At 38.1% G+C, this 19,512-nt stretch overlaps 1 protein-coding gene and 1 long non-coding RNA gene across 2 annotated transcripts in view; both read right to left on the bottom strand.

The window, feature by feature from the left end:
• Positions 1-19,512, bottom strand: part of LOC309619694 — a 125,502-nt gene that overhangs the window by 95,965 nt on the left and 10,025 nt on the right. The window lies entirely within an intron of this gene.
• Positions 220-18,782, bottom strand: SARAF (store-operated calcium entry associated regulatory factor). The gene is made up of 6 exons (XM_082375046.1): positions 18,444-18,782; positions 9,714-9,892; positions 6,100-6,517; positions 3,669-3,798; positions 2,884-3,038; positions 220-1,062 (listed from the first exon to the last, which is right to left on the bottom strand). Exons 1-6 carry the CDS (start codon positions 18,544-18,546, stop codon positions 1,037-1,039), a joined length of 1,011 nt encoding a protein of 336 aa, XP_082231172.1. The 5' UTR covers positions 18,547-18,782; the 3' UTR covers positions 220-1,036.

Genomic DNA, 19,512 nt, shown 5'->3' with positions numbered 1-19,512 from the left:
AATAACAACACAAATCTGTTCTTGTCTTTCCTAGCAAAATAATGAAGTTTAATGAGTATAACTTGGAATTCCTGAATTTAGGCTTTTTGTGTGACCAGTAGCTAAGGCAAGACTATCACAGGAAATTACTGTTTAGGGAGAGAGAACTTCTGCATGAACCCCCTTTCCTTTGGGAAAAAAAAGGTAAAAAAGTCACACGAATTTGTGTCAAGGCTGGTAGAAAGAAAGAATAAAACCCTTTGTTTGTTTTTATTTTTTCTGTCATTTTAATGTAAGATTGACACAGACTGCTACAACATCTGAGATTCCACAGAGAACTACATGCTTCTGTTATTAGAAAACCTTTGCTGAAGCACTTGAACTTTACTTCTTAAAAAAATGAATATGGAGGCTTCAAGCATTTTTGTCAGCACACTGCCATTCACAACAACCTTCTAGATACTTAGTTTCTACCTTTTCCTAAAAAGGTAGTTCTCACTTACCAGAACCCCACACACCACGGACAGGTTCAAAGCTCCTGAGCTCAGAAGTGATCAAAACACACAGGGAAGTATAATTAGTAGTCCAAAGTTTGGTTTAAATGTTTGAAGAACAGCAAACACCCAATAACACATATCAAATAGATTATTATCGCTTCTACGATGTAATGAATCAACAACTAAAACCACCTAAGACTGAAAATTTCTGTATTCAGTGTCTATTGGTATAAAGCCTTCATTCTTAATGCTTCTTATGGCATCACAGGTGTTAGAAATCACACAATACATTCTCAGCATTCTACAGTAGTCATCACTTTCAAAAACTATAATATACATCTGCGTGTTACACAAACATACGATTCTCTACATAAGCATTTTGTCCTATGTCAACTCTTAGCCTCAAATAACAGAATACACAAAGCTATACAGGACAAAACACCACAGAACTTTTGCATATTCCCTTTCCCCAGTTGTTAGCAAGGGGCATGTTTTATAAGAGAAAGTGATGAAAAATCAGAAGTTTTGCATCCAATGTTTGACCCCAACTTTTTACTTTCTTATCGTCTTCTGGTACCACCATATCCTAGAATGAGAAGAGTAAATTTTATATTAGTTTTTTTAAATGCATTAGAATTGCTTATAAAATTACAACAGTAATACATGTTTATTGTTAGCAAATGGTACGAGACACGAGGGAAGAAGGAGAGAATGAGCTTGCGGACCAGGGCTGCAGGACTCAGTGCATCAACTCCCCACAACAGCCCTTCCAGCCATCCAATCAGCATCAAGTCTGCTAAACACACACACGCTTGCTGGGAATAACTTTTAGTCAGGAAACCAAAGATGTGTTCTGTGCTGGGGCCAGCATGGTACAGGCAAGACCCAAAGTCTGAGCCAAACAGCAGAGAGGCCAGTGGAGTCTAAGCCAGGCCCTGCTACCTCTCACGACTCCAGCGGTAAATAGAAGTAACATGGGGGAGGGTCACGGACTTTTGATGGTAAAGGTTACCTAGGCACCCCCAGCTCCCCCAAGACGCAAACATGCTAACAGACAGGTTACAAGACCACAAGTGTTCCCATCTGGAAACTCAATTTTTCTCAGATCTTCCTGTAGGTTATTTGGTAATGTCTTATGATTTTCTTCACATAAGTCCCATACATTTCTAGTTGATATATACAGTTTCTTACAATTCTTGTTTCCACTGAGAATGAGTTTTCTTTTGTCACATTATGTCCTACGTAGTTACATTTTTATATATCTTCTCAATCATTACCACCTTTTTCTCCCCCAAAGCAACCACTATCTTAACATCTAACACCACAGATTAGTTTTGCTTGTTTTTAAACATGTATATTGATAAAACATGAATGTTGCAATCATATTGTACATATTCTTGTGTGTCTGGCTTCTTTCTTTACATCTGATAAATTTATCCACATTATCGCATACAACTATTTTCTTATTCTCACTGTTGCACAGTATTCCACTGTATGAATATAACTCAATTTATTCATCCATTTTACTGCTGGAAGATACATGGATTTCTTCCAGTTGAAGGCTATTATGAATAAGGATGCTACAAACATCCTTGTACTTATCTTTAAGTGTAAAAGTGTACACACTTCTGTTACTACATATTTGTGAAACTGCTGGATCTTGAGTATGCTTATGCTCAGTTTTAGTAGGTAATGCCTAACAGCTTTTCAAAGTGATCATATCAATTCATTCACACCAGCACTATGAGAATTCCACTCTGACATTTTTAAACATATTTAAATATATTTTCTGTCAATTTCAAGAATTATTCATTGTTCTATAACTTCTTCCCTCTGCTGAAGAAGACAAATTCAACCCGCAGCTATCTATCACCGCCTCATTATCCACTACCTCCAATTCTCTGCTAATTAGCTAGATATTTAACTCCAAATAATTTGTTTTTTTATATTATATCTCTGCTTCTTTACAAAATTTCCTCTTAGCCATTGTAATAAACATATTTTTGACAATGATTTAAAGAATGGCTCAATACATTTTTATTGAGTTTTACCAAATTGAAAAGTTCAACCTTCTACCTAGAAAATTCCCATTTTAGAGCTTAAAGGACCCCTAGAGATTAACCAGAATTAAACATACATGGAAACCAACGTCCAGGAAGGTTTAAGTTAAAACCTTGGTTAGTGACAGACATGGGTCTAAACCAAATTTCTGTTTGAGTTTTAAAGAACAGAAGTGGGAGGAAAGAATGGATCTGAATTATATTTTAATCTCAGTTAATTGTGCAACTAATATTTCTGGTGGGTATACCACATAAAACCATGACTGCTAAATGTATAGTTAATCATCTAAGTTCCAAATTGTTTCTGTACTTTACTGAATAGGAACTTCTTGATTTTTTGCTCTCACCTGATGCTGTTCTGGTTCTTGGCTCTGAGCTTGAACACGCTGAATAGCTTCCTGGGTCTCCACGAAGTGGTGAGTAGGCACGACTATTGCACGTGCTGGAGTATGAGGGAGGGTAGGATGGGTAGTACCACGAGTCAGAAAAGGGTGTTGCTGCTCTATAAAGACAAAAGTGTGTCAGGCATTTTTCTTGTGACTATTATTTTTAAATACCCTCCTATTCCTAAACCATCAGAAAACAATTTGTATCAAGTGTTTTTTCCTCAGTGTTCCGGTATATTATGATTAACATAAAATAAACACTGTTTTATATTTCTGCCATTCTTATGGTCATTGCTGTGAGGAAAGAAAATGACAGGCAATAAAGGTTCTTCTTTCTGAATTCGCATTCAAATACAATCTAAACTTAAACCACTATTTAAACTGAAGACATTCCAAAATCTGGTCGCAAGCTCTTTCCACCCTTGCTTCTATCATTCTCCAACCAAACCAGAATGCCAACTGTGCCCCAAATGTTGTGTTCTTTCCTGCCTTCTCAGATGTCGAGTCAACAGTCTTTCTTCTAACTCATATCTATAAGCATGACATGTGAAAGAAAACAACACATATAATATTGATCAAAGCACAGATGGCATTCCTTCCCCATCCCCAGAGAATCTGATTTGATAGGGTAATGTCACCATAATTTATTCTCCTTAACAAAACAAATCCAGTCAATGTAAGCAAAACAAAGAAGTCTCTAAAGAAAGGCTGAATTAAAGAGCAGGTGAGATAAATGCAAAGCCTACCTATTGCTGCCAAACAAATATCCTAATATTCCTCCAGTTCCCAAGCCAGTCCAGAACCCTGGTCCTGAATTTTCATGTCCTTGTTGTCCAGTGAAAGCACTGCCAAAACCAGAAGTTGCACCATGCGGTCCTAAAAACAAAAATGATTATGCATCCTCTCTTAAACCATAGCCTACAGAACTAAAGATAATATGACATTTCAATTGTTTCATCTGTATGCTTTAATAATAATACTCAGGGGACTTCCCTGGTGGCGCAGTGGTTAAGAATCCGCCTGCCAATGCAGGGGACCCAGGTTCCAGCCCTGGTCCAGGAAGATCCCATATGCCACAGAGCAACGAAGCCTGTGCACCACAACTACTGAGCCTGTGCTCTAGAGCCCGCAAGCCACAACTACTGAAACCGTGAGCCACAACTACTGAGCCCGCGAGCAACAGCTACTGAGCCTGCATGCTGCAACTACTGAAGCCCGCACGCCTAGAGCCTGTGCTCCGCAACAAGAGAAGCCACCACAATGAAAAGCCCGCGCACCGCTGCGAAGAGTAGCCCCCGCTCCCTGCAACTAGAGAAAGCCCGCACACAGCAACAAAGACCCAATGCAGCCAAAAATAAATAAATAAAATAAATTTATTTTTTAAAGGAATAAAAATAAAAAATAATAATAATACTTCAACTTACAAACAAGTTGTATTCAAAAAGTGTATTTATAAAATACTGGTTTATAACTAAGGAGCACCTGCCTTTCCCACACACAAGGAAAAGGAGGGAAATGTTTTTAGGGCAGAGGAAGGTGGTTTCTTCCTGTAAGGTCACATCTGCCCTGCTCCAGATCAGCTACTAGAAGATGACCCCACGTGTCAGAGCTACTTCCTTTCTACTGTGTGGACATGTCTAGAAGCTCCAGGTTGAGAGCTGTACCTGAGTGTCTAATGGAGGAATCCAAGTGGAGGATATTTGTTAGTTGGGAAATCGGGTCTTAAAAGGGACCAAAAAAAAAAAAAATCTTCTGCTCAGAGGAAGTTTTTCTTAAACTGCTGTATCATATACATAAAGGGAAGTGTGCTAATCCCACATGTACAGCATAATAAATCTGTATGTATGTACCCATGCATGTAATCACTACCCACATCAGTAAAACCTTTCTAGCACCCAGAGACTCCCTCACAACTCCCAATAGATGCCCACCCATGTCAGAGAGAAGCCGACTCTGACTTTTCTCACCACACTTTGGTTTTACCCATTCTTGAACTTTTTATAAATAGAATCATACGGAGGTACTCTTCTGGCGTATCATTATGTCCATGAGAGTCGACCTCCGCCACTGCGTATATCAGTTTTGTTTTTGTTTTTTCTAAATTTATGTATAGTAGTCCAATGTGTGAAAAAAAAACAATTTGTCTCATTCTAATGTTTACGGACATTCTATTTCCAGTTTTTGGCTGCTGTGAATACAGCTGCTGTGAACATTTCTTGTGCAGATCTTTTTGTACACACATGCATGCATTTCTCTTAGGTATGCATCTAGGAATGAAATTGCTGGGTCACTGGATGGCATATGTCTAGTTTCAGTAGATACTGACAGTTTTCCAAAGTGTTTTATCCTTTTAACTCCTTCCAGCAAGTTCCAGTTAACTACATCCTTGTCATTACTTGGTACTCTGTCTTTTTAATGTTAGCCATTAAGATGATTAAATGGTGGTTAATTAAGAACTCAGGTTTTAATCTGCATTCTCCTGAAGACTAATGATGCTGAGCACCTTTTCAAATTTTTATTGGACATCTGGATATCTTCTTTTACTATAAAATGGCTGCTCAAATCCTCTGTCCATTTTTTAAATTAGGTTGTCTGTCTTTTCTCAGATTTGTGGGAGTTCTTTATGTACTGTAGATACACGTGCTTTGTTGAAAATGTTTTACGAATACCTTCTCCCAGTCTGTGGCTTGCCTTTTCACTCTCTTAATGTTTTCTTTGATGACTAGACATTCTTAATTTAAATAAAGTCTAATTTATCCCTCTTTTCTTTTTGGCTGGTATTTTTTGCATTCTAAGTAAGTTTTGCCTACCCTGACAAATATTTTCCTATGTTTTCTTCTGGAAACTTAATTGTTTTACTTTTATGTTGAGCTCTGTAATACTCGGTGAATAAAATTTTGTGTATGGTGTGAGACAGAGTTCAAGGTAAATGCTTATTACCACATCTGATCAAGTTTGATTGAGATGATTTGCAATTTAATCATGCATCCTTAAAATAGTAATCACAATTAACCTTATAGAGAAACAGAACAGAAGAGGTAAAAGAAGTCGAAAGTAAAAAAAATAAGACAAATCTGCTTTGGTTTCCCAATGCAACCATTTTCTATATCAGAAACCAGCACAGGATTCACTACCTGACTTCTACCCTACTTACCGCCATTGCCTAGGAAAACATACCTGTGAACTCAGACTTAAAGCCTGCAGGAGAGGGTCCTGCAGAGTTGGTGAATCTCTGATAACGATGGGAATGTGGAGGATACTCAGAATATGGTGGAGGAGAATCATGACCATCACTAAGGAAGAATTTATAAACTCCAAAGGCAAGAGCAAGTAGCACCACGATGGTAAGCACTCCACTGATGCTACAAGATTCTCGGGAGCACAACTTATTATAATAATCAGAGAAAGAGTTAAAGCCATGGCTTTTTCCAGACTCTCTCAATTTCTTCAGGCCAAGTTCCGTGTAATCTAAGTGATACTCCAAGCCACAGGAACCTCTCAGTACATACTGGTCTTCAGAGGATTCATAGCCTTCACAGCTCACCACAGTTTTTCCAAATTTGTACGCGATATCTAAATCGGTCTTACATTCCCACTGTGAAGAAAAGTAGAAACAGGTTATTAGAACCAAAAGATTTTTTTTTTCATTTAATATACATTATTTGGGCTAAATAGCTGTCATAAAACAGCAAAATGAAGCAAGGGAATGATAATCAAAATTCAGGACGAGTATTTCTGTGTTGGGGGAGGCCAAACCAGGGGCTTCCAAGATACTGGTGATATTAACGTTCTACTTAAGCTAGGTGGTGGGTACATGAGTGCTCATTTTATTACTATTCCTTATTCCTTACATATAGATGTAAAGAATTCTTTTGTACATATTAAGCATTCCCTAATTTTTAATTTTAAGCAAATTTTTTAAATGTCAACTTTTTAACTACTGTTAAAGATGCTTTCTTTAAAAATAGGGGGTTTTTCAACATTAAGGCTCAAATATCAGCATCATATATGAATATCTGGTAGCTATTGATATAACCTTCTGAGAAAAACTTCCTACACAAATTCTATAAAAACCATGGACTACCTTTCCCAAGGTCCAATCCAATAAGTAATTTTCTTAAGTTTTTTTAAAAAGACATTTAGAAAAACTGCAAAAAGAATCTATGCTAGCCTCAAAATTTTCCAGCTTAAAAAAAAAGCCCAGGTCTAGTTTGAATTCTATAACTATTTTCAGCTGAGTAGGTAATATGCTTCTCTAACAACATTAAAAAAGATATAAGCCAAAATAGATCTGATTGGTTCTATTGCTTTTCTCTTTTTTGGACAAATTATCTTCCTCTTTCAAACTTCAGGTACACTATATCAGCTTTATTCAGATATAATTCACATACTAGACATTCACCCATTTCAATGGTTTTTAGTATATTCACAGAGCTGTGCAACCATCATCACAATCAATTTCAGAATATTTTCATCGCCCCCAAAAGAAATCTCATCTCCCTTAGCAGTCACTCCCTGTTTCCCCCCGAGTCTCCTAGCTCTAAGCAACCACCAATCTGTCTGCAAGGATTCCCCTACTCTGGACATTTCATGTAAACGGAATCATACAATACGTGGTCCTGCGTGACTGGCTTCTTTCACTTGGCAGAACGTTTTCAAGGTTCACACACGTTGTAGCATAAATCAGCACTTCATTCCTTTTTATGGCTAAATAATATTCCATCGTATAGATATACCACATTTTGTTTCTTCATTCATCAATGATGGACGCTTGGGTTGTTTCTACTTTTTGCCTTTTATGAATAACGCTGTTACAACGTTTAGTATGTTTCTGTGCAGACACACATTTTCAAGTCTCTTGGGTACACACCTACGAGTGGAATGACTAGGCATTCAGTAACTCTATGTTTAAACCTTTGAGAAACTGCCCGTTTTCCAAGGTGGCTGCGCCATTTCACATCCCTAACGGCAGTGTATCAGGGTCTCTCCACATCCTCACCAACACCTGCTACTACGCCTTTCTGACTACAGGCATCCTGTTGGCTAGGAACTGGTATCTTCCTGTGGTTTTGACTTGTATTCCCCTGATGCTGCATACTTTTTCAGCTAATGATGCTGAACATTTTTTCACATGTTTATTGGCCAACTGCATATCTTCTTTGGAGAAATGTCTAGTCAGATGCCTCACCCACTGTTCAATTTGGTTATATGTCTTCTTACTGATTTGTAACAGTTCTTCATATACCCTGGACACAAGTCCCCAATCAGATATATGACTGCAAAAGCTTTCTCCTATTGTGTGTGTCCTTTTCGGTTTCTTGATGGTGTCTGTTGAAGCCCAGAAGTTTTTAATTTGGATAATATACAATTTTTCTATTTTGTTGTTGTTGTTCTACACTATTCCATTTTTTAAATAATTTTATTTGGAGGAAGATTTATAAGCTTGTTGATTTAGGTAAATAAAACAAACTCAATCTCTATCGGTATTTCATGTTAATTGTCATTTCCTTAATAGCATATACTAAAAGTGGCTTCTAATTATTATATTTATACTCTTGGAATTAGAAGAAGCTCTCTCCTGCTACTAAACATAAGTCAATGTATGACGTCCTCTATACTTCCTTGCTCATGCCATTCATTCCCTTCTCTATCTCTTCAGCTCTAAAAATGTTATCCTTCCTTACTAACACAGTACATATAATACTTTCTTCTTTAAGTCTTTCCAATCCCTCCAACTGGACATGACTTTACAATACTTTGTTGGCACCTAGATGTAATGTGAGTGCTTGTCTTATCTTTTCTCCTAGGAAGAGAGTTTCTTGAGGGTTGTGACTCCATCATTCATTTTTGTATAATACTGTTTAATATATGTTTAATGAATGACTTTGCCGTTAGTATCTTTTTTCCATCAAGACTGAAAAGTAATATAAAATTAAAAGTAATTTCAGCTTTAACCTGAAGATTCTGTGATTCGGTTAGCAAGACTAGGAAAAAATGTTGTGAAATACATATCACCAAGCAAATATGAACTCTCTCCCGGAACTGCATACACTAGGCACAAAGGTTGTATCAAACAAGAATCTCACTCTGATGGAAGGGAAAACTGTCAAAGCAAGTTTCTGGCCAAATGACCAACCATCTTAAATCCTTTCTGAAAGCAGGCAGAATACAAAGTAGAAATCTATAAGTATTGATTTAAACTGAATTCACTTAAAATCTATTCCATTTCTAAAGGGTAATAAATTTTGGAACTTCAAGGAGATGGTCTATCCTAAGTACAAAATGCCAAAGACCTGAAGACAATAAAGCCCACTGAAATGCTTTCATTCATAAGTAACCACCCTCAGTTCTAAAACAACTTTAAAATCAGGCATTTGAAGCACAATAGGGACACATGAACCCCACCCCCACTTACAATCCACAATTCCTTATCATCTTAACTTTATTTTTTAAGGATAGGTTGGTATTCTTTGAGGAATGACAGAGAAATGACAACCAAAAGAAATCCCCTACCCCCCACCCCCAAGTATATGAAAAGTTTTGAAAATTTACTAATGTCTTATAAGAAAGTTTTGGTATAAAGATTACAATGAATATTTCCAGGCTTTAAAATCAGTTCATTTCTTTCAGAGGATGTTTCTTCCAGAGACCGAATCACTGATTTATATTTATATATTTTAGGTAACCTGAGATTTTCTATATGTACTTCCCCAAAATACTGAATAATGTCTCAATAAACACTTCACTGAAAAGGATTCCATTTAGACTGCCATCAACATAAAGAGTATTACCTGTACATCATAACCATCCCAGCCTTTGTTCTGACACTGTATGACTTTGGGGGTATAAGAATCACATCCAGCTGTGCCTCCAACACATTTCAACTGTGGGATCGGATCCAACCTACGGGAAGTAGTATAGCGGTCATAGTGGAGGGTAAGAGCTTTTATATCCCGCAACAATATTCTGTCTGAAACAGTAAGAACACAGATAAACAGATGGTAAATATCTTGTCATATAGAAAGATTCATTCTAGTAAAACTCTTGTCATCGAAAATACTTTCAAAAGTAAGGGTCTTTCTTGCCTTTTGAGGATGACTAAGGAAGAGAAGATGGAACAGTTTCCCAAATCCCAAAGCCATCGCAACAATCTTCAGGCCCTTTGCACAAAAGTCAGAAAGTCACTCCTTTAAGGTCTCCCTTCATTTCAGGATTGATGTCCCCTAAACTGCTTCTATATCGTAAGTTCTACATAATTTTTGCAAAACCAGAACCAAAAGTTCATTTACCTGAAACGTTGTACTACTGTATGACAATCGACAATAATATCAATGGTTAATTAAAATAGCAAAACATATACATGAATGTTCCTGAAGCACATTTAATGACTTAAATGTCTGTCAACAGATGAATGGTTTAATAAAATTTTGGCCTATTCACAAAGTGGAATATTCTATAGCAGTTAAAATGAGTGAACTAGAATTCATGTATCAGAATAGAAATAGTAAAAACATTTTAAGCAAAATGCAAGTTGTAGAATGTTTAGTAGGATAGCTTTACATAAACCTCGAAAACTGGCAAAACAGTACTACGTATTGTTAAGGTCTATACGTGTATATACCAGTAGTATGAAAACATGCATAGGAATGACTAAACACCAAGTTCAGAGCACCTCTGAGGTGAGAGGGAGAGCAGAGACTTTCGCTCTCTATCCCTAATGTTTTATTACTTTGCAGGGGGGAGGTTTGCTTGCAAATATAGTACAATGTAAAGATTCGATAAAACTGGGTGGTGGGTACATGGGTTTTCATTGTGTACTTCTGTGGGTTTAAATATTTTAAATATTTCACAATTTTAAAAATTAAAAAGTTAAACTATTTCACAAATTAAAAATCATATTGACAAAGCATGTTTAAAAAGAAGTCAAAACAAGGAAATTACGGCCGGCATTGATGTATCAATACATAAATGAATTTTGAAGTGTTATTGGAAAATGAATAGTCTTCCTACTTATCGTTCTCAGATTATGATGGAAGATACTGTGGATTGGTTCACTCAACATCCATTTTGCCCTCAAACTTGTATGACTTCTTGCAAAGCTAAAAGACTCCTAAAACCTCTTGCAGCTACAAATCCCAAACGTGATTTCGGTTCTGTCAACCGGAGGGACTTAAGCGAGATCTGGAGACCAGAGCTTCGATTCAGACTGTGTTCGGGCTAGCAGGCAGTCATGGGGGCTCGGGGTCCTCCTGACACTGGCCAGTGCTCCGTAATTAGCGTCGTGGAAGCCGAGAGGCTTGATGTGAGCCATCCAGTGTTCACTGCTGCACATGTAGCAGACATGACTTCCCACCATTTTGTTAGCACCCAATTCCCTATATTCAACCTGTCAAATTAGCAAAATTTGCTCCCTCTCACATTCCACTGAAAGTATAATAAATGAATTGTTTTGCTGATGTGAACAAACAAGGTCAGGCAAAACAGAAAAGGAGATGGTAACAGAATTTTGGAAGATGAAAGCAGATGGACCAATAGTTAGGTGACTAGTCCTAAATGTAAGTCAAGTGCCAGACCAGCAGGTGGGAAAACTGAGAACCAACCTGACACACATAATGGAATCCCTAAAAGCAACAGGAAATGGCAGCTCTTGAATTGGAGCTGACTAAAGCAAGCACTACAAGGTGAAAGCTGCTTGAGAAGAAGCTACATCCCTAGATGGTCTCCCCAGCTCTTTTCATTCATATATATATATATATACACATACACATATATACATACACATATACATACATATACATATACATATTTCACAATTTTTTTAAATGCAAAAGTAACACTTTTTCCTTTTAAAAAGAGAAATCCATTCTTCCTCCAATTTCACATTTCTGTGATAACCAAAATTAGCAGCCTGGTCATTACCTTTTTCTTGCTCACACAAACAAATACATATACAAGAGTTGTTTTGATTTTTGTTAGTGTATTTTTATAAAATCGAATCATACAGTGCATATTACTCTTCACATGCTTTTGCACTTAATCAGACATCAAGGATATTCCCTCATGTCAGCAAATACAGATCTTATTTATATTTATTTACCAAAAAAAAGAGCTTAATAAATTTGACTAAGCTGAGACTTACTGGTCACCCTTCTCTCACCAAAATACAATAAAACTAGAAATATAATAATATAAAGTAATATAATAACATATAAAATAGTAAAAAGACAGCTGAAAACCAATAACAAAGAAAGGAAAATTGGGTGACAGCAATCAAAACATATCTGTAATTAAATCTATAATAATGTAAACAGTAACACAGGATTAGGAAAATTGACCATGTGCACAATGTATAAAAATTAATCCCTGATGGTTTAACACTTACCATAAAACAAACAACAAATTAAAAATACTAGAAGAAAGCACAAAAAGAAAGAATATGTTTATGGTCCTGGGATGGGAAAGATCTTAAGACACCAAAAGCAAGACTGACCAGCAAGATAGTGACTATACTTGGCAAATCATGTTCAACCTATGAAAACCCAAGAATCCATAACAATACTCAAAGGGAAAGCCAAAAACTCACTTGTCTATACTTAAAGTGGCTACCAATTGCCTCCTTAGTTTGAAAACTAGCAATTAACGATTTTAAATTAAATGTTTATCCTGAATTTCCAGCCAGAACCATAATCTGAAATAGCCTCAGTTGATAAGGAAAATCTCAACTTTACTGAAGAATATCAATCAATAAATGCAGAAGAAGTGACAGAATTAGAAAAATCATCATCTTCCAACCCCTAAAGAAACAGATTCAGAAAAGGATTAATTAGTTTTAAAATCATTAAGTGAATGGATATTGGTATGGTGCCAAGTAACATTACATGGAGTGCTTTCTAGTCATAAAAGGGGAAAAGTGTAACTTCACGGGGGAGAAATAAGCCACTGTAATCCACTAGTCAAACTTAGCACTGCTAATGGTATAAAGATCGATATTACACCATCTCCTATGATGTAATCCCCAGAAGTATTTAATATGAACCTAATCAATCCTTTGGACCTAGCATTCAGTTTACTAGAAATACAGGGAAGAAAAAAGAAAGCTAAAATAATGTCATGAGAAAACAGAATCCAGAACGTACGATATTCTAAAGGACAACTGGCCCAATCCCTTCAGCAAAGCAGTAGCATGAAAAAAAGAGACCATTCTACATTTTCAAAAGACTTAAGGGGTAATTCAGTCAGATGCAATGCCTGGTCCTGGACTGGGCCCTGGTTTGAACAAACTAGTTCAGACATTTTAGGGACAACTGTGATATCTGGCTATGGAATGAGTAATTAGTTGATATTAAGAAATTAGGGTCAATTTTGTTAGATGTAATGTTATTTTTACTAGGTGGGGAAAAGTTCATTAAAAAAAGGCTTATATTGAAGGATTTAGTTATGGCCTATCATGATGCCTGGAACTTACATTAAAATATATCAACATTTTAAAAAAGAGAGAGGTGAAAGAAAACAGAGACTATAAGATTAATGACTTTCCATCAAAACTTAAAACATTTTCCCCAGAATTCCTCCAGTAGACTGACGAGAATGACTTAGTGTCAAGGGATTCTAATAAAATGAGTATTTGGCTTTTCCAGTATCTATGTGGAGGAACACAAGGAGAAGAAAGTAGAGAACAGCTTCTGAGTAATCATCCAACAATGTCTGTCACGCTTGGTACAAAGAGTAGTAGAAATAAACATTTTATTTAGAGTTGTTGGACCTACAAAATCCAAGAGAACTTCCCAAAAGACAACTCTGCTATATTAAGAGAATTTGACAAAACGGCTGGATATTTTATCAATTACCCAAAGGCAAAAGCTTTTTCTATAATTGTAATGTCCGATTACAAAAGAAAATGTAAAGTCTATCTCAAATTAGTGACAAACTACATACATCCATAAAATATCTAGAAATAAACTTAGGGTCAATATGTGATCTATATAAGAAATATATATATATAACAGAACCTAAATAAATTTAATGCACTTCCAACCAGAAGCCCAACTGAGCTTTTTTGTTTTTTGCTTTTTTTTTTTTTTTTTTGGCTCCGTTGGGTCTTCGTTGCTGTGCGCGGGCTTTCTCTAGTTGCGGCGAGCGGGGGCTACTCTTCGTTGCGGTGCGCGGGCTCCTCATTGCGGTGGCTTCTCTTGTTGCAGAGCATGGGCTCTAGGCGCATGGGCTTCAGTAGTTGTGGCATGTGGGCTCAGTAGTTGTGGCTCACGGGCTCTAGAGCACAGGCTCAGTAGTTGTGGCGCACGGGCTTAGTTGCTCCGCGGCATGTGGGATCTTCCCGGACCAGGGCTCGAACCCGTGTCCCCTGCATTCGTGGGTGGATTCTTAACCACTGTGCCACCAGGGAAGTCCCTACTGGGTTTTTTTGGAACTAGAAAGAAATTATGTTAAAGGCTTATGGAAAAATTAATGTCTATAAACAGCCAAAAAAATTTCTGAAAAAGAATACATTGCTTAAATAAGCAAAAAGGATATATTGTACAGCACAAGGAAATAGAGCCATTATTTTGTAATAACTTTAAATGGAGTATAATCTATAAAAATATTACAATTGCTATGTTGTAAACATGACACTAATATTGCAAGTCAACAATACATCAATTTTAAAAAAAAGAATGCATTGTTTTACCAAATAATAAAGCTTACTATAAAATTAAAATAATCAAAATAGTATGGAATAGTAACAGAAACAGACAAGTGAACTGTGAAACAAAAGAAAGTCTAGAAATAAATCCAGATATATGTGGAAATTCAATACAAGATAAAGTGGGTTTTTGTTTTCTAGGTGTTTTTTTTTTTTATCAAGCATCACCATATTTTATTTATAAAACGAAGCACAATAGCATCCTTTACCGTTGATAAAACTCAATATTCTGCACAACTCTTTCTGCCCTGCTTAGCCTGTGTGAGGAAAGACAAATGATGCATCTCAAACCCACAAGTAATTTAAAAAGTAGAGTAAACTGGGTCTGAGTTACAACGAGTTGCAGTAGCCTCAAGTGGGATCTCAGTAATACTGTACAGAATAGTGATTCTGAGAGACTACTCCTTAAATGAAAGGAAACTCTTCTCCAACCAGCAAACGCGGGCTTTTCAATTTAGTGGAAAAAGGATGTCTTCTTTAATAAATGGTTTTGTCATAACTGACTACACAGCTAGAATAAAATCCACCTAAAGCTATATAAAAATTTAATTCCACATGATCCAAATATCTAAATTTCCAAGAACTATACTAAAATAAAATATGCTATATTAAACTCAACCTACCTCCTAATAAATAAAAAATTATAACAATGAAAATGTTCAATGGTTTAAAAAATCAGAATATTATTAAACTAAATAATGGGAATAATAACAACTTGAATTTGTTGTAGCAGGGCTGAGATAATGCAAAGAACACTGAACTAAATTCCCACCACCAGCTTGCTGTATGACTTCAGCCAAGTCAATTTATCTGTATAGAAATTACCTGTAAAGTTAAAACGATATCAACCTTAAAACTGGTTGTGAAGTTTAGATATGATTTACTAAAATTATGTGGCAGAGTACTTGACACATAATAGGTGATCAAGTATGATAAATATTACTGAGAATGTTTAAGGAGCCATATACCTATGTGTTATCATTACCATGCCTCTACAGCATCTTTCTTCCCTAGAGATCCTAAAGGTTGCTATGTTTTGTGTCACCCAGAATACATATGTTGAAGCCTTAATCCCCAGTGTGATGGCATTTGGAGGCAGGGCCTTTGGGAGGTGATTAGTTTTAGATGAGCTTCTGAGGATGGAGCCCCAGTGAAGGGATTAGTGCCCGTGTAGGAAGAGGAAGAGACCAGGGCCCCCATCCACCCACTCACCCCACCTACCCCCACCCTGCCCCACCCCTGCTCTTGTTATGTGAGAACATAACAAGAAGACAGTCATCTGCAGAGCAGGAAGAGGGCCCTCTCCAGACACCAAACATGCTCGCACCTTGATCTTAAGACTTCCCAGCCTCAGAATGCGAGGAATAAATGCTGCTTACCACCCAGTCTGTGGTATTTTGTGATAGCAGCTCGAACTAAGACAAGGTCTAAGAACAAAATGCTCACAACCTTACTCCACTAGTACATCAGTCAAGGGTAACACAGAGTTCCCTGAAGTCCAGACTCACAAATCGAAATCCACTTGCAGGTCTCAAACTTAAGATGAACAAAACCAAACTCCCCCAAGCCTGATTCTCCCACAATCCCACATCTCAGGAAACGGTAATTCCATCCTTCTAGTCACTCAGACCCAAAACCTTGGAGTTATCTTTGTCTTCTCTCCTCCTCTAACCCCTGTATCTAATCCCTCAGAGTATCATGTCAGCTCCACCTTCAGAACAGCTGAGAAGCCCACCACTCTCACCAACTGCACTGCTTTCCCCCCACCGCCGCCAACCATCACCACTCTCGACACTTACTGCACAAGCAGTCCCTTCACTGGCCTCCCAGCTTCCCCCCACCCACTCTCGCTCCCACAGTCTGTTTTCCACAGAGCAGACAGAATGTGCCTTTAAAATACAGATCATATTAAAAAAAATATAGAATAGAATAGAATAGGATAGAATACAGGTCATAGCAGACCCGTCCCTTCAGGGTTCTCATCAAATGTCACCTTAACAGTGACTTCTTCCCTGACTAATGTATATTTTGAAAATCCCTGCTTCTGCCTGCACACCCTGCCCTCCTTTCCCTGTTTTATCAATGTCCAAACCACTATTCACAATATGGCATGCTATTTACCTGATTTGTTTATTTTCTATTTCTCCTCAATAGGTGTAAATTCCAGGGCGAAACACTGTTTCGTTCACTGCAATATTCCCAACACCCAGAAGAGTGACAAATACAAAGTAGCTCAATAAAGAATTGTGAAAATTTTTAGGTAATCTCTTTAGAACTGGCACAATTTTTTTTTTTTTCTGGACAAATTTTTGCTTTATGTTAGCTAAAGACAAAGTGAGTACAACCAAAGTCAAACAAAAGACAAATGAGGGACTGACTACTGCTTGATAAAACTACTTGATAAAAACTAACTCAATAAAATGCCTTCATAAAATAGTTCCTCAAAAGAAATTTAAGGCCATGTAGTTTGATTGTGTTTACTCTGCAAAATATTTTGGTGCCTTTTGTTCCAGAACAAATAGTTTTACAGAGTAGGTACGCAAAGAGCTACTAGGAAAATGTTCATCATTAATTTAAATTTGGCTCTGTTTTTTTATTCCCCTGACTCTTCATCTGTAAACCTCCTTTTTTTATTCAAGAATTGATTGAGGGTTCAACTAATGTTTTAATCCAGTTTTTAAATTGCAATTCTGATCAAAGTCTCCTCTCTATATAAAACTTTCTAGAAATACATAAGGAAAATGTACAGACATTTAAATCCAACTTGGCTTTTTATTAATTAGTAATAAAACATCCACATCAAAGGAGTACGCAAAATCAAGTACTTACAAATAGCACCTTCTCTCTCATTTTAGCATTTAAGAATAAAAATAAGAAGCAACAGAAATAAATCTGTTGCTTAAGTTCAAAAACACAGGCATTTCCTATCACCAAATCACGACTGCAATATGGGTACACCTTCCATGCTTTAACATCTTTACTCCCCAAAACAAAAATGATGTTTTCATTGTTTGAAAGTCATTTTTTACATCACTCCAACTTAACAGCATGCATCATTTATTAAATGGAAAACTGTATGTATGTATGTATACACATATATATACACACACATATGTATTAATTACATGGAATATTCTCGATCCCATAAAAATTCGTTAGACAATTCTAATAACATAGTGATATAAAAGAACTTTTTTTCCTAGAAATCACTTATCGTGTACCATCACAAAAAAAAATTTTTTTTAATTCAACAGGAAAAGCCGGTGTAACGCAATGTACGTCACTGTAATGGTCAGAATAAGCAGCGTGAGTTGTGCTCACATAAATAGTACAGTCTATGATTCTGCTAACCTACCTCCAAGGTTTGCAGCCCTGTCCACTGTGACTCAAGGACTGCCGGTGCCATGGTAACTGCCAGGTACAGCAACAGGCAGCCATGACAACAGTCAGCGACGATGACATCAGACAGTTTTGACAACAAAGCAAGATGCGCAGTTGAGGGTCGAGCTTTCCGGCCAGACCCAGGGAATGAGGGCTGTAGCCAGAGAAAGAAGGTGGGCAAATTCTGGGAGTCCAAGCAAGGGAGAAGGGAACGTTAACAACACTAGAGTAGTCCCGCCCCGCCCACTCCCCAACAGTCCACACTCGTCCAGGAGGACGTCTGCGAAGAGCAAAGAGGTCAGGCAAGGGCACAGATGAACAGCGAAGAGGATGGAAATGAGGAATTAGGGTAGAAGGGCTCAAGGGGCGGCGAACAGAAATGGTGGAGCCTCTTAGCGCTGCCTGAAGGCAGCAGGAAGGGGGGAGTGAAGGCAGCACTCACCAGGGTCGTGCCAGCCCCGGGCAGAGCCTGCGATCAGCAGAAGCAAAAGGAGGCTGAACAGAGCGCAGCGTCCAGCCGCTTCCGGCCCGCCGGCCGCCACCATGGCGCTCGGTGAAGATGGAGCGCGGCTGCCGGGAGCTCGCGGGCCGGAACCCTGGCTGCGGAAGGCCGCGCACCGCTAAGCACCGACGCCGGCAGCTTCCGCCGCGGAGAAAGGAAGGTCTAACGCAGAGCCCCTACCGCAGGGAACGTCCGTGCGCCAGTCTGACGTTACTACAGCAGCAGCGCTTGGGGGAACTGGAGTGGTCGCTGCTGTCCCCGCCCCTGGAGCCCAGCGCGGCTGCGGGCGGAGTCGAGGGCGGGGTGCCTCCGTTGAGGGCGGAGCCAAGGGCGGGACGCAGAGGCTGTGGGCGGGGCCTAGGGCCGCCCTCCTGAAGGTTTAGCGCGAAGACTGAAACCATCACAACGCAAAATCTAAGTGTAGTCACGTTATTTACAAAACCTTAATAACCTTCCCGAGGGACGCTACTGTGCCTTACTCAACTTCACGTCTTCAGCAACTAGCACAGCGTCTGGCGCATGATTTGTGTTCCATTAGTTTGCTAAATACAGAGTGGATTTGAGAGAGGCAGCACGGAGACGCTCAGAACCTTTACGTATTTCCTTCCACGTGGAGACAGTGGGAATTTACAAGATATCCGGAGGAGAAACTACCACCTAAATAAAGAACCAGCCAGGGAAAACAGTTAAGAGTGCATAGGCATTATCTTTGAGGTCTGACAGTCCTCAATTTCTCTCCTTTATTCATTCATTCAACAAATAATAGGTTGAACGCCTAGTATGTGTCTGGCGCTGTTTTCAGCTTGGAGTGCAGACAAGGTCCCTGTACTCATGGAGCTTACACTGATGAGAACTAAGACAAACAAAATTAAATAATAAATTAATAAACAAAGATAATAGTGATAAGTGTATTGATGAAAATAAAACAGGGTGATACAGTAGAGACTAGGAGCCAACTTCAGGGAGGGCCTTGCTGAGGAACTGATTTTGAAGCTTTGAGACCTGAATG

The sequence above is a fragment of the Balaenoptera borealis genome (assembly GCF_965194805.1).
Source record: "Balaenoptera borealis genome assembly, chromosome: 21".
NCBI lineage: Eukaryota > Metazoa > Chordata > Mammalia > Artiodactyla > Balaenopteridae > Balaenoptera > Balaenoptera borealis.
Note: the sequence above shows the minus strand (reverse complement) of the source record. Positions and strands in the feature narration are given on the sequence as shown.